This window comes from Mobula birostris, chromosome 2, assembly GCF_030028105.1.
Source record: "Mobula birostris isolate sMobBir1 chromosome 2, sMobBir1.hap1, whole genome shotgun sequence".
NCBI lineage: Eukaryota > Metazoa > Chordata > Chondrichthyes > Myliobatiformes > Myliobatidae > Mobula > Mobula birostris.
The window spans coordinates 11,268,720-11,286,166 of NC_092371.1; the positions used below are offsets into that span (position 1 = coordinate 11,268,720).

General features: G+C 46.3%; 1 protein-coding gene across 2 annotated transcripts in view; it reads left to right on the forward strand.

Moving 5' to 3' along the window:
* The window catches only part of mtx1b (metaxin 1b), a 35,861-nt gene that overhangs the window by 9,290 nt on the left and 9,124 nt on the right, over positions 1–17,447 (forward strand). The window contains exons 2-3 of one of the 2 annotated variants that reach the window (XM_072282955.1): positions 11,230–11,299; positions 12,414–12,490. The exons of the other annotated variant lie outside the window; for it this stretch is intronic. Of the exons in view, the coding sequence (XP_072139056.1) occupies positions 11,230–11,299; positions 12,414–12,490 (147 nt within the window). The remainder of the gene's footprint in view (positions 1–11,229; positions 11,300–12,413; positions 12,491–17,447) is intronic. 2 annotated transcript variants of the gene reach the window in all.

Sequence of the window (17,447 nt, forward strand, 5' to 3'; positions counted from 1 at the left end):
GGGCAGACAGTAATGTGCACGGTCACAGTCGAAAAGAGGCTGTGCTCTCTTCTCACTGCTGCCATCAGGAGGTACAGGAGCCTCAGGACCCACACCACCAGGTTCAGGAACAATTATTGCCCCCCAACCACCAGGCTCTTGAATCAATCACCCTGACACTGAACTGTTCCAACAACCTATGGACTCACTTGAGGAATTCTTCATTCTCAGGTTCTCGATATTTATTGCTTTTTGTTTATTATTACTAATTTATTGTTTTTTCGTTTTGTATTTGCGATTTGTTTTGCACATTAGTTTTGTTTCCGTCGTGTGTGGTTTTTCATTGATTCTGTTGTGTTTCTTTGTATTTACTGTGAATGCCCACAAGGAAATAAATCTCAGGGTACTATGTCGTACTTTCATAATAAATTTACGTAGAACTCCAATCTAGATTGTGAGGTCCATTTTCTCATACTAGGGGTACAATGTGGTGGAATGGTTGTCCTGGAGAGGAATGGAAGGGAGGGCCTCCTGAGTAGCAAGCGTTCAGCTGGCTGAACTCAGCGGTCGGAGCTGCATCTCTGAGGAGAAAGGAATTGTCGACGTTTCAGGTCTGCATTAGGTCTGAGAGGGGAGAGGGTGGTAGACGTTGTGAAGAGGAAAGGGGGGGTGGTGAGGCAGGGGTCAGCAGACCGAAGGGATTGAACAGGTGGAGCTAGGAGAAAGAGGCAGAGAAAATGAAAGCTGATGATGCGATATTGGTGAAGAGGGTGAATTTTGTGACAGGTGCTGGAAGGAAATGAACAGGAACATAGAGAGTTTCCAGTGCTGATTTGCTGAGGGATGAGAAGTGCAAAGGACTTGTTCACTAGAATGAACACTGCGGATAAATTGGAATTGAACTGGGAATCTCTGGGCTTGTACTCGATAGAGTTCAGAAGGATGGGGGATGCAGTGTTGTGGACCTACTGAATACTGAAAGGCCTGTATAGAAGAGATGCTGTTTCCATTATCATGGGTGTTCATTCGTAAGGCCAGTGATGTTGTGGGGATGGAACTGGACTCTCTCACGGTGGTGTCTGAAAAGAGGATGCTGTCTAAGTTGCATGCCATCTTGGACAATGTCTCCCATCCACTACATAATGTACTGGGTGGGCACAGGACTACATTCAGCCAGAGACTCATTCCACCGAGATGCAACACAGAGCGTCATAGGAAGTCATTCCTGCCTGTGGCCATCAAACTTTACAACTCCTCCCTTGGAGGGTCAGACATCCTGAGCCAATAGGCTGGTCCTGGACTTATTTCATAATTTACTAGCATAATTTACATATTACTGTTTAAATATTTATGGTTCTATTACTATTTATTATTTATGGAGCAACTGTAACGAAAACCAATTTCCCCTGGGATTAATAAAGTATGACTATGACTAGGATACAAGGACACAGTCTCGGAATAAAGTGACATAATTCGAATAGAGATAGGAATTTCGTTAGCCAGAGGGTGGTGAATCTGTGGAATTCATTGTCACAGACGGCTGTGGAGGCCTAATCACTTAAGGCAGAGATTTCTGGCATCTTCCCCCCTCCTTTCCAGTCCTGAAGGGTCTTGGCCTGAAACGTTGACTGTTTATTCATTTCTGTGGATGATGCCTGACCTGCTGAGTTCCTCCAGCATTTTGTGTGTATTGCTCTGGATTTCCAGCATCTGCAGAATTTCTCATGTTTAAGGCAGAGATTGATTGGTATGGGAGTTAAACGTTACAGGGAGAAGGCAAGAAAATGGAGTGGGGGGGGAAGGGGGGTGGTCAGCCATGATTGAATGCAGAGCAAACTCAGTGGGCTGGATGGCCTGATTTTACTCTTGTATCTCCGGGTCTCTTACATGAGGGATGTTTAAGGGACTTCGATAATTCAAAGGAAATGCATCACCATAGTACATGTATGTTATCATATGCTGCCTTCAGATACTTGTGGACATTAATGAAAGAAAAATGGAGGGATAGGTAGGAGGGAAGGGTTAGATTGATCTTGGATGAGGTTAAAGGGTTAGTTTAACATTGTGGGCCAAAGAGCCTGTACTGTGTTGTAATGTTCTACGTTCTATATAAACAGGTCTAAGTCCACATCGACCATCAGTCACCCAATTTACACAATCTGACATTAATGTTCTTTTTTAAAAAAACTCAATTTGCAACAAGATTTCTGGTCCAAAGACACAAGTTCATGTTCTCATTCTGGAGTTTTCCCCCTTCCTTTGCAGTCCCGATGAAGGGTCTTGGTCTGAAATATTGACTGTTTATTCATTCCATAGATGCTGCCTGACCTGAGTTCCTCCAGCATTTTGTGTGTGTAGTTCAAATCACACTTCTGGCAGCAATTAAAATTCACACAGTTTAAACAAGTTTGTATTTGTTTTAAACAGTTTATATCAGAACCTTTGAAAATCCAGAACAGACCCAGACTGGAAACGTTGACTGTTTCTGTTTTGACAGATGCTGCCTGACCTGATTAGATTTTATTGCATTTTGGGGTTTTCCAGTAACTGCATTTGTGTCTTTTAATATAAATTTTCATCGGTAAGTTGGCTTAAAAGCCCACCTAGTTCTTTTGAGGGAACTCCTTCATTCTTGCCCAGCTGGGCTAATATGTAGCTACAGACTCTGCTTGATGCTTAACGGTGTCCTTGGCTCAAGGCTGTATGAGGATGGAAGATGAATGTTGGTGGAGTCATTGATATCGAAAGTAGGTAAGCAAGTTGGCCTTCTGAGCAGATAGCACTTTAGGATGTGCCTTCGCATGGCAATGTGGTGATGGAGAGGTGGTGTAGAGGGGAGGCAGTGGATGAATCAGAGGTTGGGATCTAGTGCAGGGGGCTGTATACAGAATAACAGATCCCTGGGAGTGAGTTACAGGTTGGGATCTAATCCAGGGGTCTATTTATAGAATAACAAATCCCTGGCAGAGTTGCAGGCTGGGCTATTGGTAATCCAGTGGTCTGGAGGGAGAGGGGTTTCTATGTAGAATAACAGATTCCTAGGGTGTTACACGTTGCAGTAGAATCTAGGAATTCAGGGGGTTTATATATAGAATAACGGATCCCTGAGTGTGATTTACAGATTGGGGTCTAATCCAGGGATCTGGGAGCATTATATATGACAAGTTGGAAACTAATTGACTTAGATGCTGTTGAGAAATAGTGGGTTTGGAGATTGACGAACAGATAGCTGGGAGTGAGTACAGGCAGATCCAAGTGTGTGATCTCCCTGTTGGTTGATGAGTAAGAATTGTGTGAATTGATGTGTCTTTGCCTGATGTGCCTCTGGACAGCTGAAGCAGTTTCCTATCATGAAATGAGGCTGCTTTGGCAACCCTGTGGACAAACAGGATGAATGGTGTGCGGTTCCCAGTTATATTTTCCACGTCTCATGCCTGAAGGGCCTTGGGCTCCAGCTGCCTGTCTCACTGATTCCATTACATCATTCCTTGGTGCTGGCTTGTCTGCCTGCTGCTTTTACAGGAACTGCAACAGAGAAGCTGCTGTACCGCGGACAGCTGCTGGAGTCAGGCTGATGAAGGGTCGGGTCCTGTGGCTAACAGGACTGGCAACTGTCCTGATGAGGCTGGAGGGCTGATTCCAGACAAACCTCCTTATTAATTGTCCCTCCTCTTCTGCCACAACGAGGCCACTCTCAGGTTAGAGGAGCAACCTCATATTCTGTCTAGGTAGCCTCCAACCTGATGGCATGAACACTGATTTCTTCTTCCGGTAAATTTTTCCCCCTCTGTTTCCCTCTTCATCTGTTCCACAGTCTGGCCTCTTACCTCTTCTCAGCTGCCTATTACTTCCCCTGGTGCCCCTCCTCCTCTTTGTCCCATGGTCCACTCTCCTCTCCTCTCGGATTTCTTCTCCAGCCCTTTACCTTTTCTACCTGTCATCTCCCAGCTTCTCACTTCATTCGCCCCTCCCCTCATACGCCCACCTGGCTTCACCCATCGCCTTCTGGCTTGTCCTCATCCCCCCTCCCCCATTCTGGTTTCTTCCCCTTTCCTTTACAGCCCTCATGAAGGGTCTCAGCCTGGAATGTTGACCGTAAGTCAGAAGCAGAATAAGGCCATTTGGCCCATCAAATCTGCTATGCTGTTTCAACATGGCTGATCTATATACCTTTCAACCCTATTCTCCTGCCTTCTCCTCTTTCACACCCTATCAATAACTTATTTATTATTATTATTATTTATTTCTTTTTCTCCGTGCACAGTTTGTTCTCTTCTGCACACTGATTAAGCGCCCAGGTTGGTGCAGTCTTTCATTGATTCTGTTATAGTTATTATTCTACAATCGTTTTATTGAGTATGCCTGCAAGAAAATGAATCTCAGGGTTGATTATGGTAAAATGTCTGTACATTGATAAATTTACTTTGAACCCATCAAACTCCATCCTAAATACACCCAATGACTTGTCCTCCACAGATGCCTGTGGCAAAAAATTCACCATCCTCTGGCTAAAGAAATTCTTCCTCATCTCCATTCTAACTGGATGGCCCTCTATTCTGAGGTTGCACCCTCTGGTCCTAGGCTCCCCTACTATAGGAAATATATTTTCCACATCTACTCTTCATCTACATTCAATAGGCTTCAATGAGATCCTTCCTCATTTTTCTAAATTCCATTGAGTAAAGTCTCAGAGCCATCAATCACTGCTCATACAATAAGCTTTTCATTCCCAGAATCATTCTCGTGAACTTCCTCTGAACCCTCTCCAATGTCAGCATAGTCTTTCTTAAATAAGGGGCCCAAACCTGCTCACAATACTCCAAGTGAGGCCTCACCAGTGCCTTGTAAAATCTCAGCATTACATCATTGTGTTTATATCCTAGTCCTCTTGAAATGAATGAATGCTAACATTGCATTTGTCTTCCTCACCACAGATTCAACCTGCAAGTTAAACTTCAGGGAATGCTGCATGGGATATTTGAACTTCCTTCCTGTTTAGAAAATAGCCTATGCTTTTATTCCTTGACCATACACCTCTTGACACTGTTCCATCTGCCATTTCTTTGCTCATTCTCCCAATCTGTCTTTAAGTCCTCCTGCAGCCATCCTGCCTCCTCAATACTACCTGCCCCTCCACCTATCTCTGTATCACCTGCAAACTTGGCCACAAAGCCATCAATCCCATCTCCAAATCACTGAGATAACATAAAAAGCAGTCCTAACACTGACCCCTGCAGAACACCACTGGTCACCAGCAGCCAACCAGGAAAAGCTACCTTTATCCCCACTCTTTGCCTCCTGCCAATCAGCCAATCCTCTGTCCATGCTGGGATCCTTCCTGTAATACCATAGGCTCTTAACTTGTTAAGCAGCCTCGTATGCAGTCAAATCTTCTGAAAATCCAAGTACACAACGTCCACCATTTTCCTTCACGCTGCTTGTTATTTCCTCAAACAATTCCAACAGATTTGTCAGTGTTACAAGCATCTACCCTTTGTAAAAATGATCAGTGAGGCACAGAGAGAATCTGTACTTACTGACAAGCCTTTATCGTCTCAACTAAAAAGCAGTTGGGTTCACTAACTACCTGTGTACAACCCTACTAGAATCCCTGTCCCTCCACGAACAGTCAATGAAGAGAAAGGGTATTACCCAGGAAGGCAGTCCTCGCTGGCCAGGTGTTCCTCGGGGTCCTGATCTCCACATGTCTGTGGGGCCCTCTTCATCCAGGACGGTTGATCCCTGGTTGCAGGAGTTATTGCCCCTATGTATTTGGAGCTCCTGACTCCTATAGTGCTCCTCATCAATTGAACTGATGGATCTCCAACCCATTGGCTCAAGGTCACCTTCTTGCTGGTTCTAGTCCGGGACTACAATTGACATTGTTTCATGGTTCTACCATCCCTGCCTTGTGTATTTGTGTCTTTCAACGCTGACTGGTCTCAACCAGTTAAATTAGATGACCCAGACACTGAGTCAAATGAGATTACTGATTACTTCTTTGGTAGGTCTGGCCCTTTGCATAATAAATAGCTACTCGTCAGAGAATGGTCTTAGGTTTAGCAGGTCATTACCTGGAACTCCTAGGCTACATCCACACTAGACTGGATAATTTGGAAAACGCCAGTTTCGCATAAGAACGATAGGCGTCCACACCAGGCGTTTTTCAAAATATCTCCGTCCACATTAGAACGGATATTTGGGCGAATCTCCTCCTACTGGGCATGCGCAGGACACACAGAAAACAAGCGAAGAGGAAACGGTATACTTGGTGCACGTTTGTCCAGTTGCAGACTTGAAAAACTTAAAAGGAAATTGCCAAACAAAAGACTTGGTGCGCGTTTGTCCAGAAACATTTCCTACAGCCAAAGTCTCTTCACCGATGAAAGGGATGACAGCTACAACTAAATGCAATAAGGCTTGTTACTGGGCAAAAGTGAAATTTGCTGTTACCTCATTTGTTTGCCTCTACTTTTGCTATGTCTTTGGGTATCATTTTGCTGTATTTAACATCTGTAATGAAACGAGTTACTGGGCAGGAGTGACAATTGCATCTATTGAATGTCTGCACAAGCAATACATTAATAATATTACATGAGCGTGGCGGTGGACAAACCCGGGGGCAGAGTCGGGAGGCGTTAGAGCGTGGAATCGGTTTCCAGGAGAGTCTTTACCCAAAGTCTTGGGTTTGGAGAGAACCCAGGAGCGATGCTAGACTTAGAACTGACAGTCCTAAGAACCGTGAGATGAGGTTGCTCACACCGGAGTCGACCAACGAACTGGCAGCTTCTTGTTGCGATCACAGGGTCTTTATCCTGCATTTTCTGATGGAAAGCAGGTGTGTGTAGTTAGTGGAACCTGGGAATGATTGGAAATTAAATGAGGGGATTGAGGCCTAATTCCTGAGGTAAATAGTAAAGTGGGGGATTGCCAGAAGGGACCATGACAAATAAAGCGTCTTGTTAAATGTATAAATCATGTCTACATCAGTGTTATCTTGTATTACCATACAATGTTACATTAGGATGTTACACATCTATTGTCAGATATTGTTGTTGTGGTGTTGGAGGTTGTGTTTAAGAAAACAATGAAATGCCGCACTGCCATCACCATTTGTTCTGGCACGTCATGACAGTGTTTTTAAAACCTCCGGTTACCCCGTACACACTACAACGGCCAACCGGCGTTTTCAGAGTTAAACACTCTGGAGGGTGTTTTAGAAAAGCTCCGTTTTCGGGGGAGGAAAACGGCGTTTCAGTGTGGACGGAGGGTCAAAACAAAGAGAAAAAGCTTCGGTTACGGATTTATCCGGTCTAGTGTGGACGCAGTCTTAGTGTCCACATTCAATTGCTCATTATCCTAGTGCAAGGATCAGTTTAGAGTTCACAAAATGGGAGGAACAAAGACTTCCACTTTGTCTACTTCCAGTCCTTGATTCATTCAAATCCACTAATTTGTAGATTGTAGTTCCTTCTGGCCAACATCTGGCAAGATTTTCCCTTAAGGAAACCATGCTGACTTTGGCCTATCTTATCACGTGCCTCCAAGTACCCCGAAACTTCATCGTTAACAATTGACTACAACATCTTCCCAACCACTAAGGTCAGGCTAACTGCCCTATAATATTCTTTCTTCTTCTTCCCTATTCACTTGAAAGGGTGGAGTGAAATTTGCAATTTCCTATTCCTCCAGAGCCATTCCAGAATCTGATGATTATTGAAAGATTATTACTAATGCCTCCACAATCTCTTCAGCCACCTCATTCCAAACACTGTGATGTAGTCCATCTGGTCCAGGTGACTTCTGCCCCCAGACACTAGAACTTCCAGCATATTGCTGGTGTCTTCCACAGTGAAAACTGATGCAAAATACAACCCCCCGCCTTTTTACTATCTCTCCAGCATCATTTTCTAGTGGTGCAATATCTGCTGTTGCCTCTCTTTTACTATTTATATTTCTGAAAAAATCTTGTTGTTTCCTTGTTGATATTATTGGCTAGCTTACCTTCATATTTCATTACCCCACCGCTCCATGGCTTTTTTAGTTGCCTTCTGTTTTTTTTAAAGTTTCCCAAACCTCTAACTTCCTTCTAATGTTTGGTCTATTATATGCCCTCTCTTTTTGTTTTCTTTTGGCTTTGACTTCCCTTGTCAGCCATGGTTGTATCATCCAGCCTTTAGAATACAACTAATATTCTGTGCCTTCCAAATTACTCCCAGAAACTCTGGCCATTGCTGCTCTGCCATCATCCCCGCTAGTGCCCCCTTCCAATCAGCTTTGGCCAGCTCCTCTCTGATGGTTCCACTGTAATATTGATACATCTGACTGTATCTACTCCCTCTCAAACTGCAGGGTGAATTCTATCATATTATGATCACTTTCTCCTCAGGGTTCCTTTGCTTTAAGCTCCCTAATCAAATCTGTTTCATTGCACAACATCCAATCTAGAATAACTGATACCCTAGTGGGCTCAACCACAAACTGCTCTAAACAGCCATCTTGTAGGCATTCTACAAATTCTCTATCTTGGGATCCTGCACCAACCTGATTTTCCCAATCTACCTGCATATTGAAATTCCCCATGACTATCTTAACATTCACCTTTTGACGTGTGTTTTCTGTGTCCCGTTGTAAGTTGTAGCTCATTGCTGTTGATTCATTTCCATAGATGCTGCCTGACCTGGTGTTCCTCCAGCATTTTGTGTATGTTGCCACTTTGTGTACTGTCTCCTTGAAGCAAGACTATAGAAACTGGTTCTAACAGCTCTAATTGCTTCAGTAATTCACTTGGTTTAAGTGGAGTTTATTGTCCTGTGCACAGGTACAGTGAGGTACTGGTACAATGGAAAAGGTGCTTGCAGCAGCAACACAGGCATGTGGGTACGAACAACATACTGAACATAAATTACACGTATTATACAGGATAGTGCAGAAAACAGGATGACAGTCATATGAAAAACAAACCGCGATCAGAGCTAAGTCCATGGTAGTGTAAGAGGTGATCTGTAGTGCTCCATGGTAGGGATTGGCTTATTGATATTGGTTTATTATTGTCCCATGAATCAAGATACAATGAAAAGCCTGTCCAGTGTGCTGTTTATACAGATCAAATCATTATCATTCGTACTACCACGGCCTCCTTTACTGCCACAATGATGCCATACTTGGGTTGGAGTCTCCTTCAACCTGATAGCATGAACATCGATTTCTCTAACTTCTGGTAGTTTCTCTCCCTTCCTCATCTCTTTTACCATTCCCATCTGGTTCCCCTCTTCACCCCTTCTCCTCACCTGCCTGTCACCTCCCTCTGGTTCCCCTCCTCCTTCCCTTTCTTCCATGGTCCAATATCCTCTCCAATTGGCTTCCTGCTCCTTCAGCCCTTTACTTCTTCCACGTATCACCTTCCTGCTTCTTACGCCAGCTCTGCATCTGTAGAACATACTCTGTCTCACCCTATCAGAGGTATTCTGTTTTGATCTACCATCCCTTCTCACCTTTCAGACAACCTGCTCCCCCTCTGCTTCTGTTCTCTCTACCAGTTCCTCTGACAACCACTCCTGTGTGTGATGGGATGGTGTGGAGGGAGCTTCACTCTGTGTCTGACCCCGGGAGTGTGTGATGGGACGGTGTGGAGGGAGTTTCACTCTGTGTATGACCCCAGGAGTGTGTTATGGGACAGGGTAGAGGGAGCTTCACTCTGTGTCTGACCCCGGGAGTGTGTGATGGGACGGTGTAGGGGGAGCTTCACTCTGTGTCTGACCCTGGGAATGTGTGATAGGAGGGTGTGGAGGGAGCTTCACTCTGTGTCTGACCCCGGGCGTGTGTGATGGGATGGTGTAGGGGGAGCTTCACTCTGTGTCTGACCTCGGGAGTGTGTGATGGGAGAGTGTAGAGGGAGTTTCACTCTGTCTGACCCCAGGAGTGTGTGATGGGATGGTGTGGAGGGAGCTTCACTCTGTGTCTGACCCCGGGAGTGTGTGATGGGACAGTGTGGAGGGAGCTTCACTTTGTGTCTGACCTCGGGAGTGTGTGATGGGAGAGTGTAGAGGGAGTTTCACTCTGTCTGACCCCGGGAGTGTGTGATGGGACGGTGTAGAGGGAGTTTCACTCTGTGTCTGACCCTGGGAGTGTGTGATGGGACGGTGTAGAGGGAGTTTCACTCTGTCTGACCCTGGGAGTGTGTGATGGGACGGTGTGGAGGGAGCTTCACTCTGTGTGACCCCGGGAGTGTGTGATGGGACAGTGTAGAGGGAGTTTCACTCTGTGTCTGACCCCGGGAGTGTGTGATGGGACAGTGTAGAGGGAGCTTCACTCTGTGTCTGACCCCGGGAGTGTGTGATGGGACAGTGTGGAGGGAGCTTCACTTTGTGTCTGACCTCGGGAGTGTGTGATGGGAGAGTGTAGAGGGAGTTTCACTCTGTCTGACCCCGGGAGTGTGTGATGGGACGGTGTAGAGGGAGTTTCACTCTGTGTCTGACCCTGGGAGTGTGTGATGGGACGGTGTAGAGGGAGCTTCACTCTGTGTCTGACCCCGGGAGTGTGTGATGGGACGGTGTGAAGGGAGCTTCACTCTGTGTCTGACCCTGGGAGTGTGTGATGGGACGGTGTAGAGGGAGCTTCACTCTGTGTCTGACCCCGGGAATGTGTGATGGGACGGTGTAGAGTGAGTTTCACTCTGTGTCTGACCCCGGGAGTGTGTGATGGGACGGTGTAGAGGGAGTTTCACTCTGTCTGACCCCGGGAGTGTGTGATGGGACAGTGTAGAGGGAGCTTCACTCTGTGTCTGACCCTGGGAGTGTGTGATGGGACGGTGTAGAGGGAGTTTCACTCTGTCTGACCCCGGGAGTGTGTGATGGGACAGTGTAGAGGGAGTTTCACTCTGTGTCTGACCCCGGGAGTGTGTGATGGGACAGTGTGGAGGGAGCTTCACTCTGTGTCTGACCCCGGGAGTGTGTGATGGGACAGTGTAGAGGGAGTTTCACTCTGTGTCTGACCCCGGGAGTGTGTGATGGGACAGTGTGGAGGGAGCTTCACTCTGTCTCAACTCGTGCCGTCTCTAGCCTGGGAGTGTATAGGGCACAGAGAATTTGATTCTGTGCGTCAGGAATGGTCAATGGACCAGTGCAGAATGAGCTCCCTCACTCCAGCTCCTGCTGTCGGGAGCATTGGTTACAGTTGTCTCCTGAAACACAACCTTGCCGAGAGGTTTGCGCATCCTCGCATTTTATTAACCCAGTTGTTTCTCCTCAGGCTTATGCCCGATTTTCCGGAGCCCCCGTGAGAGTACACAAGCTGAGCAACCCCTGGAGGAGTCCCTTAGGTAAGGTTACACCTCAAACCCACCCGGATGAAGCCACACTCCTTGTCTTTCCCACCCTACTCTTATCTCCGCTCATAGCATGCTGTCTGTGTCCAAACCATGTAAACCTACCTCTCGGTCTCATGTTTCCTGTTGAGCACAAAACTTGGTGAGGACGTCATCAGTCCCTCACTGCTGCTTCGGATGTTCCCTGCTTCAAAAGGGCACCAATCATACCAGTGCCCAAAAAGAGCAGGGTGAGATGTCTAAATGGCTATCGCCCAGTGGCACTCAGATCTGTTGAGATGTAATGCTTTGACAGGTTGGTCATGGCTTGAACTAACTGCTGCCTTTGGTAATTTTTTTAATGGATTGCACTGTACTGTCATAAAACAAATTCATGACATGTCACTAATAATAAATGTGATTCTGGGGGAGTGTTACATTCCCACCAGTGTTTGTGTGAGAACCCCTTAATTTAGCAGATTGTGTGTCATTCCAAATTCTAATATCTGTAATCTCGTGTCTCTGGAACACCACCACACCAGTCTGTGCCGCTTATCCTGGTAACTAACCCTTCACGCACTGGGATCTGTGATTCCTTTGGCTCTAAGACCTGTGGTTGAATGCTCAGTGGTGTTGAAACTCGCATAAAACGTTATGCCCTGTGCTTGCCTGTTGACGGCACAGTAGCACAGAGGTTAGTGAATCACCTTACAGCACCAGCAACACAGGTTTGGTTCCTACCACTGTCTGTAATGGGTCTGTTCATTCTCCCCATGTCCGAGACCATTTCCCCTGGGAGCTCCAGTTTCCTCCCACATTCCAAAGACGTACGGGTTAGGGTTAGTGAGTTGTGAGCGTGCTCTGTTGCTGCTGGAAGCGAGACGACACTTGTGGGCTGCCTCCACCATTGCGTCAACGACCAACACAGTCCGAGGGCGACACTAAGGGTACATTTCACTGCATGTTTCAGTTTACGTGACAATTAAAACTAATCTTTAAGTTTTTGTGTTCTCCCTTTTTGTGTCTTAAAGTCTATCAGTAACTCCTGTATTTCTGATTTTGTTATTTGGATGTTGGGGAGGGGAAAGTTGGGCATACAGTTGAACTTGTTTCTTCTGCTCTGTCGCAGGGGTTTTACCGGCCTTAAAGACCGAGAATGATGTGCTGTCCCAGCCTCTACAGATCCTTGCATACCTCAGGAAACAGGTAGACCCTCGGCTTAGTTTCTGAATGGGGCTCCTTCCAAAGTCACGGAGCAGTTTAACTGTCCCTTAGATCATTCGATTTACCTCCGATCAGTTCACTCCTCCACCCATGGGGAAAACAGACTCAGCCTTGTCTTTCACATAAGACTGGAGTTAATTGAGATATTCCCTGGGTCATAAGTAGGGGAGGTGGTAGTAACCTTCCTCCCCAGCAAAGGCATCTAAAACTAGGGAGTGTAGGTTCAGGATAAGTTTGGAGAAAATCCCGGGAAGTTTTTTCACCCAGAGTGTCGTTGGAATTGGAAACAGTCTGTTTGAGGGATTGGTGGAGGCAGAGACTTTCACAACATTGTGAGTGATAAACCTGATTCTGATTTGGGTCTCTATTGTGGACTGAGAGTGGGAAGGGGGCAGGGAGAGGAGAATTATGGGTGGGAAAGGGGGAAGGGATAGGGGAGGGAACCAAAAGCACCAGGGAGACATTCTGTAATGACCAATAAACCAATTGTTTGAAATCGTGACCTTGCCTGGTGTCCCAGGGCAGGGTGTGTCTGCCCCTGCATCACCCCAGCCCCCCCATCCCTGGCACTCCTCTGCCACCTGTCCCACACCCCTCCTGCGGCACTCCACCCTCTCCATTCGCAGTATCCTTTGCTTTTCCCAAATTTAGAAACTCACTGTCTGTTCCACGTTGATAAATACAGTACTGTGCAAAAGTCTTGGGCACCCTAGCTATATGTATGTACCTAAGACTTTTGCACAGTACTGAATCTCTGTTTATATAAAAAAGCCTTTATGTGTACTAGAACAATTGTAAGTTGGCAGTCTACAGACCCAGTACCAGGATGGTAGGATCTCACAGAACATGGAACCAGAATCAGGTTTAATATCATTGGCGTATGTTGTTAAATTTGTTGTTTTGGAGCAGCAGTATATTGCAAAAAGTAAATTATAAATTATTATACCGTGTGTGTGTGAGAGAGAGAGAAATAGAGAGGAAGTGTTCATGGGTTCATTGTCCATTCAGGAATCTGATGGCGGAGGGGAAGAAGCTGTTCCTGAATCACTGAGTGTGTGTTTTCAGGCTCCTGTCCCTCCTCCCTGATGGTCAATCAGAAGAGGGCTTTTCCTTGGTGATGAGGGTCCTTAGTGCTGGAAGTGGCCTTTTTGAGGCGTTACCTTTTGACGGTGTCCTGGATGCTGGGGAGAGGCTGGTGCCCGTGAGCATAGAACGGTACAGCACAGTATAGACCCATTGGCCTACCATGCTGTGCTGACCTCTTAGCCTACTCGGAGATCAATCTCACCCTTCCCTCCTACGTAGCCCTTAGCTTTTCTATCATCCATGTGTCTATCTAAGTTTAATGTATTTGCCTCTATTGCCATCCCTGGCAGCACACTCCACGCACTCACCACTTTGTGTTTTTTAAAAAAACTACCTCTGACATTCCCCCCCCCCACACTTTCCTCTGATCAGCTTAAACTTAAGCCTGCTCGTACTCGTATTAGCCATTCAACTCGATGGGCTGAATGGCCTGTTCACCCTAGAGAGGGACTGCTTGCAGGTACTGGAATAACTTGTGGTGGGGATTCTTTTCTCTGGAGCACTGGAGGCTGAGGGGAGATCTGATAGAGGTTTATAAGATTGAGAGGCGTAGATGGAGCAGACAGCTGGTATCTTTCACCCAGGGTTGAAACGTCTGATGTGAGTGGGCAGGCATTTAAACTGGGGGGGGGGGTTAGTTCAAAGGTTATGTGTGGGGCAGGTTTTTTCCACACAGGGTGGTGGGTACCTGGAAAGTGTTGCCATGGTGTTGTGAAGGCAAATACAATAGAGGCATTCAAGAAGCTCTTAGGCATGTGAATGTCCAGGGAATGGAAAGATGTGGACATTTAGTCATAGTCATACTTTATTGATCCCGGGGGAAATTGGTTTTCATTACAGTTGCACCATAAATAATAAATAGTAATAGAACCATAAATAGTTAAATAGTAAAATGTAAATTATGCCAGTAAGTTATGAAATAAGTCCAGGACCAGCCTATTGGCTCAGGGTGTCTGACCCTCCAAGGGAGGAGTTGTAAAGTTTGATGGCCACAGGCAGGAATGACTTCCTATGACGCTCTGTGTTGCATCTCGGTGGAATGAGTCTCTGGCTGAATGTACTCCTGTGCCCACCCAGTACATTATGTAGTGGATGGGAGACATTGACCAAGATGGCATGCAACTTGGACAGCATCCTCTTTTCAGACACCACCGTCAGAGAGTCCAGTTCCATCCCCACAACATCACTGGCCTTACGAATGAGTTTGTTGATTCTGTTGGTGTCTGCTGCCCTTAGCCTGCTGCCCCAGCACACAACAGCAAACATGATCGCACTGGCCACCACAGACTCGTAGAACATCCTCAGCATCGTCCGGCAGATGTTAAAGGACCTCAGTCTCCTCAGGAAATAGAGACGGCTCTGACCCTTCTTGTATACAGCCTCAGTGTTCTTAGACCAGTCCAGTCTATTGTCAATTCGTATCCCCAGGTATTTGTAATCCTCCACCATGTCCACACTGACCCCCTGGATGGAAACAGGGGTCACCGGTACCTTAGCTCTCCTCAGGTCTACCATCAGCTCCTTAGTCTTTTTCACATTAAGCTGCAGATAATTCTGCTCACACCTTGTGACAAAGTTTCCTACCGTAGATCTGTACTCAACCTCAACCTTGCTGATGCATCCAACTATGGCAGAGTCCTCAGAAAACTTCTGAAGATGACAAGACTCTGTGCAGTAGTTGAAGTCTGAGGTGTAAATGGTGAAGAGAAAGGGAGACAAGACAGTCCCCTGTGGAGCCCCAGTGCTGCTGATCACTCTGTCGGACACACAGTGTTGCAAGCACACGTACTGTGGTCTGCCAGTCAGGTAATCAAGAATCCATAACACCAGGAAAGCATCCACCTGCATCGCTGTCAGCTTCTCCCCCAGCAGAGCAGGGCGGATGGTGTTGAACGCACTGGAGGTCAAAAAACGTGACCCTCACAGTGCTCGCTGGCTTGTCCAGGTGGGCGTAGACACAGTTCAGCAGGTAGACACGGTTTCAGGAGGATCTGGCACTTGAAGTGAGAGTGGGGATTTTTAAGAGGTGAATCTCCGGACATCCTGGTCAGTTTCAGCTAGGAGGAACCTAAAGAGCCACAATTGCAAGTTGTTAGTTGGAAATTGATTGGTTAATTGGCAGCAGCCTGTAAAGAGAAGTTAAGGTTCAAGTGGAGTGGACGTTGATTTAGTGGGCCATTATAAAGATTGGGGAGCTGAGGCTTTGGCCTGAGGCTTTAGTGAGAAGAAATGGATGAATGGACCAGAGGCAAAGGTGACGTTCTGATGTGTTCTTTCTCTTTCTTATTGCACAGGTTGAGCAGTGGGGTGGCAGTCAGGGAAGTGATGTCCTCCTCTTGCAGGATGTGGGGATCAGGGAGACCATGGTCCCTGATGACTACAACTGTGAGAAGTGTATTCAGCCGTGGTTCCTTACAGACCATGTTAGAGAACTGGAGCTGGATGTCTGGGTCTTTCAGGAGGCTAAGGGGCTGATAGACAGGAGCTACGAGAAAGCAGTCACGCCTAGGCTGCAGGACACAGTTAGCTGCGTGACCATTAGGAAGAGGAAAAGGACAGCACAGAGTACCCCTGTGGTGTTTCCCCTCAATAACAAATATACCCCTTTGGATATGGCTCTGTGTGTGTGTGTGTTTGAAATATGACCCACCTACGCCAGCAGCCATGTCTGTGCCACTGAGACTAGCTCTATGGCTCAGCAGGTAAGGGGTGAATGTCGTGTCATATTTCAGTAATAGTATAAATATAAACACGAGGAAGTCTACTGGAAATCCAAAGCAACTCTCACAAAATGCTGGAGGAACTCAGCAGGTCGGCAGCATCCATGGAAAAACGTAAGCAGTCGACGTTTTGGACCTCAGCATCACATCCCTGCTCTTGTATTCTAGACCTCTTGAAATGAATATTACATTACATTGGCCTTCGTCACCACCACCTGCAAGTTAACCTTTAGAGTGTTCTGCACAAGGACAACTCCCAAATCCCTTTGCATCTCAGATTTTTGGATTTTCTCCCCATTTAGCAAATAGTCTGCACATTTATTTCTACTACCAAAATTCATAACCATGTATTTTCTAACGTCATATTTCATTTGCCCCTCTTGCCCATTCTCCTAATCTGTCTGTCCTTCTGCAGTCTATCTGTTTCCTCAACACTACCTGCCCCTCCACTAATCTTTGTATCATCCTTAAACATGGCAACAAAGCCATCTATTCCATCATCTAAATCATTGAAAAAAGAAGTGGTCCCAACATCGACCTCAGCGGAACACCACTAGTCACTGGCAGCCAACCAGAAAAGGATAATTTTATTCTCACTTGCTGCCTCCTACCAATCAGCCAATGCTCTAACCGTGCCAGTAGCTTTCCTGTAATACCATGGGCTCTTAACTTGTTAAGCAGCCTCATGTGTTGCGTCTTGTTAAAGGCCTTCTGAAAGTCCGAATATACACACCCACTGCATCCCCTTTATCTATCCGACTTGTAATCTCCTCAAAGAATTCCAACAGGTTTGTCAGGCAGATTTTCCCATAAGGAAACCATGCTGACCTTGTCCTATCTTATCCTGTATCACCAAGTACTTGATAATCTCATCCTTAACAATTGACTCCAACATCTTCCCAGCCACTGAGGTCAGGCTAACTGGTCTATAATTGACTTTCTGCTGCCTTCCTCCTTTCTTAAAGAGTGGAGTGACATTAGGAATTTTCCAGTCCACAGCACCATGCCAGAGTCTAGTAATTTTTGAAAGATCATTACTAATGCCCCCACAATCTCTACCGCTACATCTTTCAGAAACCTAGGGTGCAGTTCACCTGGTCCAACTGTCTTGTGTACCCTTATGTCTATCAGCT